The 19,686-nt window shown below is 41.1% G+C and overlaps 1 protein-coding gene across 2 annotated transcripts in view; it reads right to left on the reverse strand.

Annotated features, from left to right (window-relative positions):
- The window catches only part of LOC126252861 (probable tyrosyl-DNA phosphodiesterase), a 132,238-nt gene extending 113,044 nt beyond the window's left edge, over positions 1-19,194 (reverse strand). Inside the window, exons 1-2 of one of the 2 annotated variants that reach the window (XM_049953816.1) lie at positions 19,104-19,194; positions 12,627-12,737 (exon numbers count right to left, since the gene is read on the reverse strand). Coding sequence is in view for 1 of the 2 variants with exons in the window: in XM_049953814.1 (XP_049809771.1) it covers positions 12,627-12,737; positions 18,872-18,914 (154 nt within the window). In the remaining variant the exon portion in view is untranslated. Of the gene's footprint in view, positions 1-12,626; positions 12,738-18,871 lie in introns of both variants that reach the window. The other variant, XM_049953814.1, reaches the window with a different exon arrangement.
- Between the last annotated feature and the right edge of the window lie 492 nt (positions 19,195-19,686).

Raw genomic sequence — 19,686 nt, forward strand, 5'->3', positions numbered from 1 at the left:
TTGTACATTGGTAAGTAGGCGTCGAGACTCGAGCAGCCAAACCAATCGAGAGTTAACCATTCGCTCCATCACTTTACAGACACAGCTGGTAAGGGAGATAGGTCGATAACTGGAAGGCAAGTGCTTGTCCTTCCCCGGCTTAGGAATCGGGACAACAATAGACTCGCGCCAGCATGCGGGAACATGTCCCTCAATCCAGATGCGATTGTATGTACGAAGAAGAAAACCTTTACCCGCAGGAGAAAGGTTCTTCAGCATCTGAATATGAATAGAATCAGGCCCTGGAGCGGAGGACCGTGATCGGCCAAGTGCGGTTTCGAGTTCCCGCATGGTGAATGGGGCATTATAACTTTCACAATTCGAGGAGCGGAAGTCACGTGGCCTAGCCTCCTCGGCCTGTTTGCGGGGGAGGAAGGCAGGGTGGTAATGAGCGGAGCTCGAAACCTCGGCGAAAAAGCGGCCGAAGGCATTGGAGACAGCCTCAGGGGCCATAAGGACTTCATTCGCGACCTTCAAGCCAGAAACTGGGGAGTGGACCTTAGTGCCAGATAGCCGGCGCAGGCTACCCCAGACAACAGAAGAAGGAGTAGAACTGTTGAAGGTGCTGGCGAAAGCAGCCCAGCTGGCTTTCTTGCTTTCTTTAATAATACGACGACACTGAGCACGTAATCGTTTATAATTAATACAATTCGCCACTGTAGGGTGGCGTTTAAAGGTGCGTAAAGCACGTCGACGAGCACGTAAAGCGTCCCTACATGCTGCGGTCCACCAGGGGACCGGTACGCGACGTGGAGAAGAAGTAGGGTGAGGGATGGAATATTCAGCAGCAGCGAGAATGACTTCCGTGAGGTGTGCGACCTGACGATCGCAGCTTGTGAAGGTTTGATCCTGAAAGGTCGCCCTGGAAGAGAAGAGCCCCCAGTCTGCCTTGGAGATGGTCCAACGAGAGGAGCACGGAGAGGGAGTATGCTGCAGGAGATGGATAACACACGGGAAGTGGTCGCTCGAATATGTATCAGCAAGTGCATACCACTCAAACCGGCGTGCAAGTTGGGGAGTACATATAGAGAGGTCTAAATGGGAATAGGTATGAGATGTGTCCGAAAGAAAAGTAGGGGCGCCAGTATTGAGGCAGACAAGATTGAGCTGGTTGAAAAGGTCTGCTAACAAGGAGCCCCTCGGGCAGGATGCTGGAGAGCCCCAAAGAGGATGGTGGGCATTGAAGTCTCCAGTTAACAAAAATGGTGCAGGTAGCTGAGCAATAAGTTGCGTCATGTCTGCCCTGGTAACGGCAGATGACGATGGAGCGTAAACGGTACAAAAGGAAAACGTAAAAGTGGGGAGAGTAATGCGGATGGCAACTGCCTGCAGGCCGGTGTGCAACGTGATGGGATCGTAGTAAATATCATCCCGGACCAGCAACATAACCCCTCCATGAGCTGGGATACCTACCACAGGGGGTAGGTCAAAACGCACAGAGGTGTAGTGTGCCAAGGCAATTTGATCGCATGGGCGTAGCTTCGTTTCCTGGAGGGCTACGACGAGCGGACGATGCGAGCGGAGCAGCAACTTCAAGTCCTCTCGGTTGGAGCGAATGCTGCGAATATTCCAGTTAATAAGTGCCATCGTAAGAAAAGGAAGATGAGAGAAGGGGTCACCTCGAAGGCCGCTTAGGGCCTGGCTTCGAGCGAGCACTGCCGCCGCTAGCAGGAGGCGGACAGTCATCGTCCATGGGGTCTATAGGGTCATCGGCCATCTCAGGAGGATGGCCGGGAGGGGGAGCTTCCTCCGCCGGTGAACGGCCAGATGTTCGGCTACCAGCGGTGCGGCCAGGCGAAACGGATGACGGCCTGGGGCGGCAACCGCTGGGTGGCGCAGGAGAAGAAAGGCGCCGCGGCGGAGAAGGAGAACTGTGCTTCCTATGCGCCTTTTTAGAAGGACGTTTGGTGGAAGTACCGGTCGAAGGCTGGGAGGTCGAGGGACGGAGGAAGTCTGCACGGGATGGTTCCTTCTTGAAGGCCCGTGCATCTGACTTCGGGGTCTTCGACTGAGCAGAAGCTGAGGAAGTGGCTGGTGTCTGTGGGGTGATGGGAGGAAGAGGAGACGTCGACCGCGCGATCTTAGCACTGGCCGAACGGACGACCGTGGTGCTGAAGGTCAGATCGCATGTCTGGGTTGCTACCGCCCGGGTAGTCCGAGGAGAGGCGAGGAAAGTGCTGTATTTCCCCGCTGGGAGCAGCGTGGGCTTCCTACTAGCCAATAGCTTGCGAGCAGCCGAGGTGGACACTTTCTCTTTGACTCGAATTTCCTGGATACAGCGTTCTTCCTTATAGACAGGACAGTCGCGGGAGGATGCGGCATGGTCACCCTGACAGTTCACACAACGAGGAGACGGAGGTGGACAGTCACCCTCATGGGCATCCCTGCCACAAGTGACACATTTAGCCGCATTGGAACAAGACTGTCGAGTGTGATTGAAACGCTGACACTGGTAGCAGCGCGTAGGTGTCGGGACATAGGGGCGAACAGAAATAACCTCGTAGCCCGCCCTGATGCGCGATGGCAGCTTAACACTATCGAAGGTTAAGAAAAGTGTCCGGGTCGGTACAAGGTCATTGTTGACCTTTTTCATGACCCGATGGACAGCCGTCACGCCCTGCTCAGCGAGGAAAGATTGAAGTTCCTCGTCAGTCAATCCGTCGAGAGAGCTACTATAGACTACACCACGAGACGAATTCAAAGTGCGGTGGGCCTCCACCCGGACAGGGAACGTGTACAAGAGTGTGGCCCGAAGCAGTTTTTGTGCCTGAAAGGCACTCTCAGTTTCTAGTAATAAGGTACCGTTACGCAACCTGGTACAAGATTTGACAGATCCGGCTATGGCATCTACGCCCTTCTGGATAACGAAAGGGTTGACAGAGGAAAAATCCTTTCCGTCCTCAGATCGAGAAACTACGAGGAACTGTGGGGCAGGCGGTAGTATTTTTGTTACTGTTGGCTGGTCACGTTTCCGTTTGTGGGTCGAAGTCGAAAGCGATGGAGTAGAATCCATTGCGGAGGAATCCCCCATGATTGCCAGCGTCTCCGATGGCGCGCTCCTTCCTTGTGGGGACCCTCTCAGAGGGCACTCCCGCCTTAGGTGAATGTTTACACCTCAGGTCACACCTCCCGAGAAACAGACGGAGGGACCAATCGGCATGGTCAGAAGGTATCAGCTCAGGCAATCACCCCTCCCCGGGCCTGGCCTTTACCAGGGGGTACGCGCGTGCCTTACATGTCTACCCAGGGCGGGGACTTACGCGTTACCCCGTCACCGGCTACGCGCGCGAACGCGTGGGTCGGCCTTCAGACACGCACAGGGAGGAAGGAAGAAGAGGAAAAAGAAGAGAGAGAGGGAGAAAGAGGACAGACTGTCTCAAACGCCGAGGCGGAGACCAGAGAAGGCAAGGAGAAGAAGGCAATGAGAAAGCAAGGAGAAGGAGGCAAGGAGAAGGCAAGGAGAAGAAGGCAATGAGAAGGCAAGGAGAAGAAGGCAATGAGAAGGCAAGGAGGAGTCAAGGGAAAGAGTAAGGAAGACAGTGAAGTGGAGAAGAGCAAAGAAAGGAACCAACAAAAGGAAGGAAGAAACGAGAAGTGAAAAACCAAAAGGACCACGATTATAGGTCGTGAAACCGTCCGTCTCCGGACGCAGGCGCTAACTACCCCCGTGAGGGGGATGGACTCCTTTTAGTCGCCTCTTACGACAGGCAGGAATACCTCGGGCCTATTCTAATCCCCGGACCCGCAGGGGGGATTCTTGAATGAGTAACCTCATCATCTTTTAGTGATCTCTGCACTATTCAGCCAATTTCAACCGTATTAATGATGGGAACACACAAGTATCTGAAGACTCTTACTTTTTCAGTGATATCTCCTCCTAGATGGCATTTGCCATAGCCATTTGAATGAATAGCTCTTTCCACACACTGCACATGGAACTGGCTAAACAATTTACACATATTCCAATCAGTTGTTGTAACACTTTGTAGAAAGTTTAGTGCTCTCCACACGACTTGGGCAACCTCATAGTAATGATGGAGGGCTGGTCATAATTTTCTGACTTATCACATATTAGAACTATTTCAATATAATATTGTCACAAAAGACAAAACATTTTGGGAAGAAGTCTATAGATTCAAGACTGAGTTTATATATAAGCAGCAAACACAAGAGGTAATATGCCGTATCACAAATCATGAAATATAATGTATATTATAGATAGACTGTCCTGAAAAATGAATATCAATGTTCGAACAGAAAGAATAAATGCATCACAGTCTAATGTAACTTATGGCATGTCAGAACTAACATTATTGGAGGGTTCTAGTAAACTAAAATGCAGGTATCTGTATCATTACTAAAATATTTATAGATAACTATGTTTACAATCTACAAACTATGCATCCACAGCTTACTGTCCCTTATTTACAAAAACTCTTCCTCCACTGATGTTAATGGTATGCTGTGTAACCACATTTTGTGTCACAGTATAGCCTCCAACATGTATCAATTGCAGCCGAATCAGCTGATACCTTCCCTTGAATTTCCACGAGTCGCAGTACCAAGCAAGATGATATCTGCTGTGTTGTCCGAAAACGACACAGCCCAGGTGAAAGCACCACAGGCACAAAGATGTAAGCTGGTGCCAGTGCCATACAGACTCGCCACTTGTGCGAGTTCCACCAGCGCCACGAGTGGTACTGAGGATGAAGATAACGACTTCGCCTCGGCCAATCGCCAGCCTAGTACAATCCCCAATGACGGGACGACAACGGACAGAAGCCTACTCAGAAGACAGAAGAGCAGCTCTTGCCCATTTGGTTATCGATCATCGTCAAGGGCTGACTTAGACAGGGGATGTCATTTAGTGAACTCTTAGAAACAGACAGTAGTTGTAAATTCCATTTGCTATGTACTGTGAAGTTTACCTATGATTATTTGCATTTAGTCACTGAGTGCCTTTTTTGTGTTATACTACATGCAGTGTTGAACACTTCATTATTTGACAAGTAAACCTTTTTCAACTCATTTGTGTGACTGTCACTAAATTGTTGGAGTGTTGAAGAACCTTTGTTCTCCTATCCTGTTACCTGACTGTGGGGCATAGCTGTGTAATAGTGGCAGGGAGAAATTGTCTTAGTGGTGTACTGCACCAGAGCATTGTGGGCACAATTATGGTATATGTCAGAATGGGTAAATGAGGTCTCAGTACATAATTCAGTGCATATTGCCATAGGTTAATGGAGGTTAATTAAAATTGATAAAACATTGCTCTAGCAGTGATGCAAATCTGAAACAGTGAGCCTCCTAAAATTCATGGCGATGTACGGACAGAATTTGCAATTAACTGTGATTTGATCTATATGTAGTGCCATAAGCCTTCCTTTGAGAAAATTCCAGAGACAAATGAGGAACTGAGTCGCCATCTGAAACTTCCTGTCACATTAAAACTGTGTGCTAGACCAAGAGTAAAACTCAGGATCTTTGCCTTTTGCAGGAAAGTGCTCTTCTGACTGAGCTACACAATCATGACTGTCCTAACAGATTTACTTCCCCTGTACCTCACCTCCCATCTTTCAAATTTCACATAAGCTTTCCTGTGAACCTAGCAAGACTAACACTCCTGGAAGAAAGGGGAGACATGGCTTAGCCACAGCCTGGGGTATGTTTCCAAAATGAGTTTTCACTCTGCAGCAGAGTGTGAGCTGATAAGAAACTTCATAGCAGAGTAAAACTTGGTGCCAGACTGAGACTCAAATTCAATAGGGCACTTGCTCATGAAAGGCAAAGGCTCCGAGTCTTTGTCTGGCACGCAGTTTTAATCAGCCAGGAAGTTTCATATCTGTGCACACTCCTGCAGAGTGAAAACTCATTCTGAGTCATCATTTGTTATTGGTTCAAGGAGTAATAGCAACATGTGATAAAATGGCGGCTAATGTGGTCAATACAGAAGCAGCAGCCTAGGAGCTAAGGGCTACAGAGATGTTCAGACCATTGTCTGTTTCTAAAGGCATGTGCTCCTAAAAATTTTTAGTCCTTAATACCTTTTAAAAGTCTGTCCAACTGTGCCCGATCAGAAGAGCACCATTCAAAGTGACTGGGAGTAAATTGAAGAAATACTAAAGTAATGAGAAGTAGTAGAAATGAGAACAGTGAGAAACTTAACATCAGGATTAATGGTCATGAATTAGATGAAGTTAAGGAATTCCACTACCTAGTCAGCAAAATAACCAATGACGGACAGAGTGAGGAGGGCATCACAAGCAGACTAGCACTGGCAAAAAGGGCGTTCCTTGCCAAGAGTATCAAACACAGGCCCTAATTTGAGGAAGAAATTTCTGAGAATGTACATCCGGTGCACAGCTTTGTATGGTAGTGAAACATGGACTTAGAAAACCAGAACAGAAGAGAATCGAAGCATTTGAGATGTGGTGCGACGAACAAATGTTAAAAATTAGGTGGACTGATAAGGTAAGGAATGAAGTGGTTCCACGCACAATCGGAGAGGAAATGAATATGTGGAAAACACTGGCAAGGAGAAGGGAAAGGATGATAAGACATCCAGCAAATAACTGGGGACGTAGGTTGCAAGTGTTATTCTAAGATGAAGAGGTTGACACAGGAGAGGAATTCCTGGTGGGCTGAATCAAACCAGTCAGAAGACTGATGACTAAAAAAAATTGGAAACTGGCTAAGTGAGAGTATTGCTCTATTGTCAACACAGAAAAAGTGAATACTGCACTAAGAGTCTAGAGAAGAGACTAACCCATTATTTATATGCACTGTTGGCAGCACTCGCTGGGAGGTGGTGTGAGAATGTGAGGGTGTGTGACAACTGCTGGCAATAAGCATCCAATACAAGAGAAACAGACAAATCGTGTACTTTGTAGCAATGAGTTGAAGCCATCCAGCCAAACCCTGACAAGAATGTAATGGTCGAATGCACAATGCATTCTTAACAGCACTGACTCTAATCCAAAAGCTAAAATCATATCTGGAAAAAAAAAAAAAAAATCTGTGGCAAATTCATACACTTATAATCATGACCTGAATTATTTGGTAACTGTAGTTGAACTCTTCCTCATGGCATTTGTTGGCTTTGCCAACTCACAACCAAACTATTGCCTCTCAATAAACCTAGACTGTATGTTACAGATCAGCATGTTACTACAATCTCCAGTAGAAAAAAAAAAGAAAGAAAACTGAGGTAGAGGCTATTTGAGGCAACTTACCACAGTCCAGTGTGGTCACGAATGTGTTGAAATTGATATCAAATGGTACAAAAATGTTGCTTTTTCTCTCTGTCACTAACTGAAACTTTTGCTTCTAATAACTTTGAGAAACAGATGTATTGCCAATCTATGTGCCATAGTGGGAAACTGCCCCGTTTCTGACTGTAGCTGATACACACAAACATCTGCAGAGTATAAGAAAGAAAGAAAGAAAGCAAGGAAAGAAGGAAGATTAGGATTTAATGCCTCATCGACATTGAGGTCACTAGAGATAGAGTACAATCTTTGAGTGTTTCAAGGATGGGGAAGCAAACTGGCCATGTACTTTCAAAGGAACCATACTGGCATTTGCCTGGTGCGATTTAGGAAAATTATAGAAAATCTAAAGAAGCATGGTCAAGCATGGAGTTGAACAGTTGTCCTCTTGAATGTAAATCCACTGTATTAACCACTGTGCCACCTCGCTTGGTTCGAGTACAGCCTGCTTTAATGATATGGTGGGTTATGCAAGTTTCTGTTGTTACTAAATACAATGGCAGAAAACTAATGGTTCATGATAGTGTTTTATACAAAAATTAATCATCTTCATTTTCACTTTCAGGGATTAGGACTGATGTCTGTTCCACCTTCAAGGGTCAGTTTTATTTATTTCTTTATTCTTCTTGGGTCTTCCATGACTTCTTTTTGACTCAGTGCGCATTTCATGGCTTGCAGCAGTAATTGCCACTTTGACACTTTTTTCACTCGGTCCTTCCATTTATCTCTGTATGCATCTATTATTGGTTCAACTTTTAACTCTTTTCTAACATCTTAATTTTTTTCTTTTATCTAATTTTGGACACACTTTAGTATGTCTTAGGTATCTCATTCCAGATGTTAAAATCTTATTTCTAAATCATTTGGTGTCTCACTACAGTAGAGAATAAATTTAATTTTAGTTTCTTTACTCATCTTATTTTTTAAAATCCTGTTTACAGTGCCTCACATATAAAGGAAGCTTACAAGTTTTTAGTCTAAATTTTGATCTTCTACATGACTTATTTGATTGCCAATGTAGATAAAAGTTTTTATTTGTTCTATTATCTTGTCATAAATAATTTTTCATCTTTTATGTTTGAATTCCTTAAACGTTATTACTTCTGCCTTATCAGTCAGATTTTCATATTATATTATTGGCACAGTAAGCTCAGTTTGTGGGCAGCAGTTTGCAGTTCATCTTCATCATCCTACATAATTAACTGGTCATCAGAAAACAAACAAATGTTTGCATGTGTTTAAATAGTATTTTAACCCAAAGTGGAACAAAAATTCCCATTTTCTCAAAGGGTCATCAATATGAATACTAAACAAGAGCAGGTAACAGATTACACTCTCTTCTAACCCTCTGGTTTACTTTGTTTTTGACAGATATTTCTGTGCCAGTTTTATTATTTATTGTTGTATTTGTATATAGATCTTTCAATACAAGTGTCTGCCTTCCTGGCTGACTGCCGCGCGGAGGACCCGGATTCGATTCCTGGTACTGCCAGGGATTTTTCCTTGGCAGGTCAACTGGAATGGGGTGCATTCAGTCTCAAGATGCCAACTGAGGAGCACCTGACTGAGTAGTAGCCGTACCACGTCTGCTAACTTGCCAGGAGCATGGGATGGCTGTGTGCTGCTTCCAACACTACAAACTGCTTCCACGTGACACCACTGGCTGAGGGCTGACGTGGCAGTTTGTTGGGTCTGATTGGTCTCTCTCTGCCCAGCATGGTGGCGCTTATTATTCAATAGAAGTGTGACGTGCCTGGCTTATACCTTCTCTTACGTTATGCTACAGAGACGTTGTCTGCCTATTTGAGGAAACACCTCTACATAGCTTATAAATGTTATGCTGGTACCATAATAATACAGTTCCAATAAGTTTTGGGTGTGCAGCCATAAGAATTCTCCTTCTTCTTCTAATATTTTGGCCGTATAATGTTCAGCCATCTTCAGAGTGAGCCGCAAGACTGCCGCTCCAGTGCTCGCTGCGGCCCTTTATACTTGTGTACCGCGCAACTGCGCATGCGGCCACAGATGCAAATGCACCAGAGACGTGCACAATGCACAGTCAATTTGTGTTGGAATGTCGATATATCATTGTGAGCTGCACTGTGACGGCGTCTTTGTGAGTTTATTACAGCAAGTGCCAGATTCTATGAGTTATCAAGGTTGAAACCACTATCTCTATTAAATAAATTCGACGCCAAGCGAATTGCCTCCTTGACTATCGAGTCCCGAAATGATGGTGCAGTTGCCAAAATTTTGATGTTGTCATACAACATACTGTGACCAGTGTCAATACAGTGTTCTGCCACTGCCGACTTGTTAGGTTGTAAAAGTCGTGTGTACCTCTGGTGTTCTGTACATCTTTCTCGGACAGTAGGAGTTGTTTGTGTCTGCAAGAAGAACTTTCCCACTTACAAAGAGTGTTTGAAGACAACTCCCCACAGCAAGTACAGAAGGCACAGAAAATTAAACTGAAAGAAACCACAAAGAAAGCAGGAGAAGACAAAGAGACCTTTAAATCGATGGCCTTCCTGCCATATGTGGGTAGCCTCTCATCAAAATAGGACGGATTCTCAGCAGACACAAAGTAAAAGTGATTTTTCGTTTTCCACCCAAGACAGCTGCACTCGTGGACTCCGTCAAAGATGATTTGCTGTTCCAAAAATCTGGAGTTTACAAAATTCCCTGTGAATGTGGCCTTTCTTACATTGGAAAAACAACTCACATTGTCCAAGAAAGATGTACAGAACACCAGAGGTACACACGACTTTTACAACCTAACAAGTCGGCAGTAGCAGAACACTGTATTGACACTGGTCACAGTATGTTGTATGACAATGTCCAAATTTTGGCAACTACATCATCTTTTTGGGACTCAATAGTCAAGGAGGCAATTGAAATTCGCTCGACATCAAATTTAATTAATAGAGATAGTGGTTTCAAACTTGATAAATCATGGAACCCGGCACTTGCTGTAATAAACTCACAAAGACGCTGTCACAGTGCAGCTCACAATGATATATCGACATGCCAACATGGATCAACTGTGGAGTCATAGATGTACTCGCGCATTGTGCACGTCTCTGCTGTCAATCAACATCTCTGGCACATTTGCATCTGTGGCCGCATGCGCAGTTGCACAGTACACGAGCATAAAGGGGCGCAGCGAGCACTGGAGCAGCAGTCTTGCAGCTCACTCTGAAGACGGCTGAACGTTATATGGTCGAAATATTAGAAGAAGAAGAAGGAGAATTCTTGTGGCTGCACAACTGAAACTTAATGGAACAGTCTTTGTGCTGCCAAAACCTGAAGATTCACATAATCATACTGTCTTCTTTTCTTCTATGAGTTGTTTATCACACACATGATGTCAGCATAATAACCTTTCTTCCTAAAATCATTCTACTACTGAGATAAAGTGCTTAATATCATTACTTTTCCTTCTTTACAGAACATCTTCATAGATATCTTATAAGCTATATCTATGGGACACTTGAGGAAGGATTAAGAAGTCTGAGAGTTTTAAATAAAATAAAATAATAAAAAAAAAAACATTTAGTTACCAACATATATTCCTTTCAGTGCAATACACTTGCCCAACTTGTTTAAATTGTTTAAAAAAAAAGATTTCCTAGGCACGGCAAAATACCGATTTTGTTCGTGCCATGATAGCTTCATCAGATGTGAATGTCTTCCCACGGAGTCAATTTTTCAGGTTTGTGAAGAGAAAGAAGTTGTTGATTCAAATCTGGAGAATAGGATGGGTGAGTCTGCTGTTCGTAGTATAATTTCACAAATTTTTCCATGTCAATGATATATGTGGGGGTATGCATTGGCCTCATGGAGAACCTTTTTTTCACCAAGCAGGTGTCATTTCTGTTACAACTTCTTGTGAAATCGATCCAGTAATGCAGCATAATATGAACTGTGATCATTTTACCCCTGTTAGTTAATTTATAAATTTCACAGTGCTGGGATAACCTGGACAGGTGCAAAGAGACATTCCAAAACTATTTTTAACAATATAAATTTTCTTGTGCATATTGTGTCTGAGCAACAGAATATTGTGCAATAGGGACCAACCACTGAGGCAGTGTGCTGCAATTGCTAAGACATTGACCTCATACGAAGGAGGACATACTGTTCTCTGTCCAGCCTTTAGGTTTTCTGTGGTTTTACTAAATTATTTCAGGCAAACGCTGGGATGATTCCTTCAGCAAGGCCACAGCTGACCATCCGTCCTATCCTTGTAAAAAACCTTCATAATTCTAAGTGTCGGTATATTTGAGCTTTTTATTTTTATTGTTTTATGATGACAATGTCATTATCAGAAAATCCCTGGATAAATGAACAAATAAGTAAATCAATCACACCTTGGGAATCTCACAGGACAGCTGCCATGACTTTCCTGCTGACGAAATGGTCTCCGTTTTCTTCGGGACATGTCATCAGAGAAAAGTCACTGCTTGAAATGTCTAGTTTCAGGTAGAAAGTATACAATTTATGTTTCATCAACCATAGTATAATTCAGCAAACAGTCATCTGGATTGTACTTTATTACATTCCCATATTCCTGAGAAACCATCATACAATTCCGTTTTTATCAACTGTAAGGTTTTGCACCACCCATGTGTCAGATTTTCACTTGGTTGTTTTGCATCATATTATTGCGAACTTTGTTCACCTTTTCTTCTTTTGTGACCTCAACTGGGCATTCTGCATGCTCAGCATCTCTCATTGTTGAATGAACACACTGAAATTCACACTTGGGAAGCATGTCGTGTAACGAAGCAGAGTCCCCACAATATATTCTCAGCTCTTCTTCCATTTTTTCTATTACTTCCAGACAATGAGAGCTATGAGAAGATGAAATTCTATTTTATCCATTTTTATGAGGCAACACACAATACTAACTTTAGACAATCTCAACAATTATCTAAGAGACACACAACAATGAATTTATCTGATTATACTAAGGACACTTATATAATTTCAGTGCCAATAAGAAACCTGCGATTTGTGTGCAGTCTCTCATCAAATTCCCAGATGGATCAATCAGTCTTAGCATGCATCTTTAATATCTGCAAATTCATATTGCGATTTACATTCAGTTACATTCCATATTTCCAAATACCTTTACCAAACTTACTGCAATTTTTCATGTGGTTACGAGTATTCTCACCAGTACTGATTCACCACAGACTTTCATAAATTTCTCTAAAACTCAACAGTACCTCCCGAAATCCAGGAAATTACTGCATTCCAGTAAATGACAATGAATTACAGTTACATGATGCAGCAACACAGTAAACAAATACTTACAGTGAGGATGCTCATACTCTGAGAAATGATTTGGATTTCTTCTGTAGCAACTTTCACCAAAAGTACATGTCCGTGACTTCTTTTGTGGCACTGGGCTTGAACTGGCACTCCCTATGAACACACAAAAAACTCAATAGATTAAACTGCTGTATGCTGCAGCTGACAATCGCACAAGCACAATTGAAATCTATTACAACATAAATTCCTTTTGTAAAGTAAATAGTTTATTGTGTGACTCAGCAATTGTATTTTAATGGAAAGAAGTGGACTGAAGTTACAGAAAGTTTTCAGAAAAGAGATTTTTAGGTACTGATGCCATGAACAAAGTTTAAACTAATGTTAGCTATCACAACAATAAGTGTAAAGGCTTGCATCAGGCTCTGAACTACATAACTTTTTCGTTTTATCTGAAGAAATTCACAAATACATTTACCTAAATCTAAAAAAATGTCAGAACGGGTTCATAAGGAAGGTCTATTTTGTTGCTTTCCAGTGAATGCAATGCCTTATTTATGTTTCAAGTATTCATACTGACAACATACCATGTCAGAAGCTCTCTTAACTTCACAGAAATCCACAGATAGTGTCCAGGAAAGCAACAGTAATACCTTACCTAATGTTTCGCTGACATTCATGAACCAAGCTGTGTGATATGTCCTCATCAGTACTCATTCGTTTGCTTCGCCAACTTCAAACCTTACAAGCTAACCTGTACACTACAGATTAGTCTGTTACTACCGCCTACATTCCATAAAATCATACAAATGCAAAAAGATGTTGCCAGGGTTCTGTCCTCTTCCTCTTTGTGCACATGTGATGTCGCTCAACACATCACAATTATATCACAGGACAAAGCCAATATAAAGTATAAGTAAGTTTTAGTTGAAACACATGAAGATAGAGCTATCCAAAAATTAGGAGCTGTTATCGAGTTCAAAACCAAAAAACACAAGCAAGTTTTGTATAGACTGGTGTGCAGCAATGTGCGCATATTAAATATTGTTACACTAGAATATTTATAACTGTTTCTGTGAATGGACATTCCCAGAAAAAAAACTGAAATGTTGCTGTGTCGCTGAGCATGTGAGAGAAGCCAAATAACAATTTATGGTGGTTTCCAAATTGATTTTAGAAGGATACAGAGCAGAAACTGTATAAAAATTGTCATCATTTGTTGTTTGGCAGTAGTTATGGTAGAAAATTTCCTACAAAAATTGTGCAAATGAAAGCATTTTATAATGTCACAACATAATCAATTTATTTAATATTTATGCAATCACTAATGGATAAAATAAGCTTGATACTTAATCAGGGAAGCTATATATTTTTTTTTGTAGCAAGAAATTGTGAATCTAACTTGCTTGCTGCAAACAATAAGTGGCTACTTAACAGACAGTGAACTTATCTATATAATTTTACTCCATTGTCTTTGTATTTTAAACTTTTATGGCCTGATATCTAGTCTACGCTGAGCTGTACCATACAACAGTCCAATTCTCACACTTTTTTATTTTATTATTTAGTAGCCTATTTCATTAGTTCGCCATGTGAAGAGCATGAAATGCTTCTATCATTACGACAGTTTGCTCTGTTTTTCTTCTTTACTTAAAGTACATGTTTTCCATGAACACACTGTGTCCATCATGGTGTTCATTTGACTACCTGTTCATTCACCCTCTTGGAGGGTCCCAAACATTACTACAACTTTTTGGGAGGTATCTCGATTTTGTATGGCTTTTTATTTCATCTATCTGGAATCATTCACTGATTCTCCGGGGTGATAAAAAAACTGAACTCTGTGTTTTAAAATTGCGTCCGTAAATTTATATGCCCGGCAGAGGGTTTATTGAACCACCTTCAAGCTATCTCCCTATCATTCCACTCTCTAACAGTGCATGGGAAAAATGAACACTTAATTCTTCCTGTGTGAGCTCTAGTATCTCTGTTTTATGATAATTATTATTCCTCCCTATGTAGCTGGACTCCAACAAAATATTTTTGCATTCGGAGGAGAGTATTGGTGACTGAAAATTCATGATAAGATCCTGCCACAATGAAACGTGCCTTTCTTTTAATGTCTGCCACCCCAATTCACATATCATATCTGTTGCTCTCTCATCCCTATTTTGCAATATTACAAAATGAGCTGCCCTTCTTTGAAATTTTTCCATGTCCTCCATCAATCATATTTGATATGGATCTCACATCATGCAGCAATACTTCAGAAGATGATGAAAAAGCGTGGCGTAGATCATCTCTTTAGTATCCGTGTTGCATTTTCTAAGCATTCTGCCAATAAATCACTGACTCTGGTTTGGTTTCCCCACAACATTATCTATGTGATTGTTCTAAATTAAGTTTTTCGTTACTGAAATCCCTAGTTATTTAGTTGAATTCACTGCCTTCAGATCTGTGGGATTTATCGTGTAACTGAACTGTAGCAGATTCCTCTTAGTAGCCTACTTGTAGACTTTCTGGACCAGACAGATATCTTGTCTAAAATAGCTTGCAAATGGTTTTGACTATCCAATGAATTACTAGTCGGTAAATGACAGAATCAACTGCAAAAAAATCTAAGGTAGATGCTCAGATTGTCTCCTAGATCATCTGTATAGTTCAGGAACAGCCAAGGGCATATAACATTTCCTTGGGGAATGGCAGCTATTACTTCTGTTTTACTCGACAATTTTCCATCACTTACTACAAACTGTGACCTTTCTGACTGTAAATCACGAATCCAATCGCACAACTAAGATGATACTCTGTGGCACACAATTTGATTAACAATGGTTCAAATGGCTCTGAGCACTATGGGACTCAACTTCTCAGGTCATAAGTCCCCTAGAACTTAGAACTACTTAAACCTAACCAAACTAAGGATGTCACACACATCCATGCCCGAGACAGGATTCGAACCTGCGACAGTAGCGGTCGCGCAGTTCCCGACTGTAGTGCCTAGAACCGCTCGGTCACTCTGGCCGGCCAATTTGATTAGAAGTCACTTGTAAGGAATAGTGTCAAAAGCTTACTGGAAATCTATAAATGTACGATCAATTTGACACGACCTGTCGATGGCACTCATTACTTTGTGGGAATAAAGAGCTTTTCGCATTTGACAATAACAATATTTTAACCCATGTTGACTATTTGTCAATAAATCGTTTTCTTTGAAGTACTTCATAATGTTTGAACACATTACACATTCCAGAATCCTACTGCAAATCAATGTTAGTCATATACGTCTGTAACTCAATGGATTACTTCCATTTTCTTTTGTGAGTACCAGTCTTTAGATACAGACCTTTCATTGAATGAGTGGTTGTTTATGATTGCTAAGTATGTAACTACTGTTTCAGCATACTCTAAAAGGAACCTGTTTGGACCAGAGGTCTGCCTTTATTAAGTGATTTAAGCTGCTTTTCTACACCGAGTATCTACTTCTACGTTACTCATGCTGGCAGTTATTCTCGATTTGAATTCTGGAATTTGTTTGTTGAAGGAATTTCAGAAAACCATGTTTAGTAACCCTGCTTCAGCGTCAATGTCATCAATGACATCACCATTGCTATCACACATCTTGTTGCTAGTGTACTTAACACACGACCAGAAACTTTGGCTTATCTGCCAGGTTTCTAAATTTCGAGCGTCTGTAAAACTTTGCCAATCTTGGGGATTAAACATTCTTTTAAATTTAGCATGCTTTTTTCATTGCTTCTACAACAGTGTTCTGTGCACCATGGGGGATCAGTACTATCACTTATTAATTTCTTTGGTATATACTCTCAACTGCCGTTGATATTATTTTTCTGAATGTAAATCACATCTGGTCAACTCCTACATAGTCAGATTGGTAGCAGTGGTGACTGTCTTTTAGGGAGGCGTCATGTGAATTATTATCTATTTATGTTACTGGGAGTAACGAGTTGCCATGACATGTATTCACCTCTGCAGTGAATCTGTTCTTATGCGGTCTGTAGATCTGCTCTTATGGTCTTCTGAAGCAGTCTTCTTGTTTCTAGTATGTGGATATTGCGTTTGACCTCACTACAGTTTGGGGGAGGAGATAGTCCATTTAGATCTCTTAGCTTATTTTCTGACTGGATTAATTAGTTTTTCATAAGTAAGAGCTTTCTTAAAGTATCTGGCAAGGATTTCACAGTTTTCTTTGTATGACACTGCAAGAGTTCCATCTTTCCTTTGAAAGATTCCTTGATTAAAATTTCTATAATGTGTGCAGCACTAATTTGCATGATATTGTTCAATAATTTCTTTATGTACTTCTGCTTCTGCATATATGCTTCACTTTTTGTGTCCCAGTTTTACCCTTTCTTGTATGTATAGCATTTTCCTCATGCAGTTACATGAACCTTCAATGCCTGTTAGTAGTTATCATTCCACCACACATTTCTTTCTCCTTTGAGCTTTGCTAATTTTTTTCCTGCATGTACAACTGTCTTTTTATATTTTCAAAGTCTTTTTTTCTATTGGTCAAGCTACTTCTGTTATTTTTGTTTAATTTATTCGTAAGTTCCAGTACTTTTCTTCATATTCTTTTACCGAGTTTCTATCGATGAGCATTGGTTTTTGATGTTACTTATTTGTACATACCATGCATTGGATTCAGAATATTTAGTTATGTGAGGTAATGTAATTTCATTTACAAATTAGTTGCATCATTAGCCCATTTTACCTATGGTTAAATGCAACTAGGATTAACACAAGGGAATTGTGTTCATATCCACACAAAACTTAAAGGCAAGTTTAAATTTGTGAAAACAATTCCTAGTTAAGGTGAAAACTTCTGTAGCATCAAAGTAAAAAGACTTGGCCTAACAGTTATGATATGAATTAGGGATATAGGTTACCCTTACAAAGCTTTACACGCTATACATCAATAAAACATACAATTTAGTTGATAACCATGCACAAATTTTCTACCCACATTAAACCATTGAAAAAAGACCTCTAGTTACACAAAGCAGTAGTAAATAATAGCTCAATACTGCTGTTACTTGTATTGTTAACTATTATAATCATAGAACGTAAAATCCAGGGCTGAATAATGACAATATTATGAAGAGTATACATTGAAACTCATCATATAGAGGACACTTTGAGATGCTGACAGGCAGAACAACAAGACAGCTATACATTCGAGCTTTCAGCCAAAAGGCATGAAATACCACTCTACAGATGAGGATATTGAGAAAACAAGGGGGAGCTTACCATCGAGTGTATGACTATGGTGGAAAAAACAAAATACTAATATTTCATTAATAGTCACAAAACACAGGGCGGTGTTAATCCTGACTGTAGGCAAAAGGCATGGAAATAATTGACGGTTTATAGAGCATCATCCAACTTACTCTGTCAGGTAACCTTTTCCCATGCTAATATTTGTCGTTCAAAGTACACAATTGGTGCCTGTTAACTCTGCTACTACAGCCCATATTAACTGAAGCTGTGGTGACAGACTACATAGCGCCAGGACACACTGTAGTTCCTGATAAATGTTTTGAAAGCATGACCAAGATCAAAAAACAAATATGTAGTTTTATATTCACCAGCCAAGAGAAAACACTTACTCAAACTGAAAGGCCTTTGCAGCTTCATTTATATAAGAAGCAATGTATTCAGTTAATAGAAGTTTTGTGAATGCAGCTATTGGGTGGGTTACCTGTTCTGTAGACTGTTGCATGATACAACTAGGCCTATTTCTTTGACTGGTCACTTAAGAAACAAATAAATACATAATTTTACATGATATCTAACAGAATTTACTATCAGTAAATATTAGGCTGTTAAAAATGATCAGCAACATTAAGTTCAACGACAACTTTCAGACAACTAAACGGTTCTTAAATTCTATGCAGAGCTAGTGGTAGCATTTTGCAAGGTGTGTATGCACAGACACAATTTTATAGCTGATGAAAAATATTATTTTAAAGGCAAGAAAACATTTTATTAGCTTTGTAATTACACTCTGGATACGAAAAAAAAAAAACATTTACTGAAAAAAAAACCACAGAAGTTACATACAAGCCAAGAATAAAGATATTGACAGCAGAGTCATGGAGCAGCACATAAATATAGACGTCAAGGAATTTTTTTCTTTTCTTTTAACAATAGCAATAGGTCATCATGAACTGAACTGCTGTATGACAATTCAGTAGGCCTACATCATCTGGCAGCAGCTGCCCTTCGCAACAAAAAGTATACACAAACACACAAATATTTAATCTTACCACTATCGTAAGAGCGTTTTTGTGCAGGACTTGATGAAGACATGTCCAATAACGTGATTACTTGCTGGAACCACAAAATATTCTGACGACCGCCTGAGCAATGTTTATTGTAAACATAATTTTTTGAAGTCGTTTCTCTTACTTCTCACGACACATTTTACAGCTCCATCCGGATGAATGCACAAAGATCCGTATTGTTTGATGCTTTACTTGAGAGAAACACATCACTTACATTGTATGCTGTTCCATTTGATCAACGTAACCCTACGTCCCAAACCATTAAAACCTGGCGCCTATCATTCAACACGCGTCAAACAGTGTTGACAAATTTACAGCTTTGGACAGCAGCGCATCTTTGGTTAGCAACCAAGTCAATAATTTCGCTGGAGTTAATTTCCGAAGTTATTTAGTATTAAGTACAGAATATTGAGGCAATTACAACTGGTATGAGTGTGATTATTGTGTCAAAAGCCAACGTATACATAATCTTATTAGTTACTGGTACACTAGATATGAACATTGGGTCTTTCGCGGTGGTGGGTGGGGGTTCACTAGTTATAGGGTGCAGAACATCTTGTGTGCTTGAGTATGGAAGAAGATAAGTCGACAAGATCTGGAGCAAAGCGTACGTTAGAATGAAATGAAGATCTAAAAGAGAGTAGACTAGCGATCACCGCTCAACATGATACAGAAACTAGAGAGGCAACGAACTAGACGTCGTCCAAGCGCAGATATGAGTGGCATTTATCGTTTATTTAAAGATCCATGTCCCCTTTCTCGCACGGAGACGTTAGTGCAGTCGTCGGGTATTAACT

This window comes from Schistocerca nitens, chromosome 4 (assembly GCF_023898315.1).
Source record: "Schistocerca nitens isolate TAMUIC-IGC-003100 chromosome 4, iqSchNite1.1, whole genome shotgun sequence".
Classification (NCBI taxonomy): domain Eukaryota; kingdom Metazoa; phylum Arthropoda; class Insecta; order Orthoptera; family Acrididae; genus Schistocerca; species Schistocerca nitens.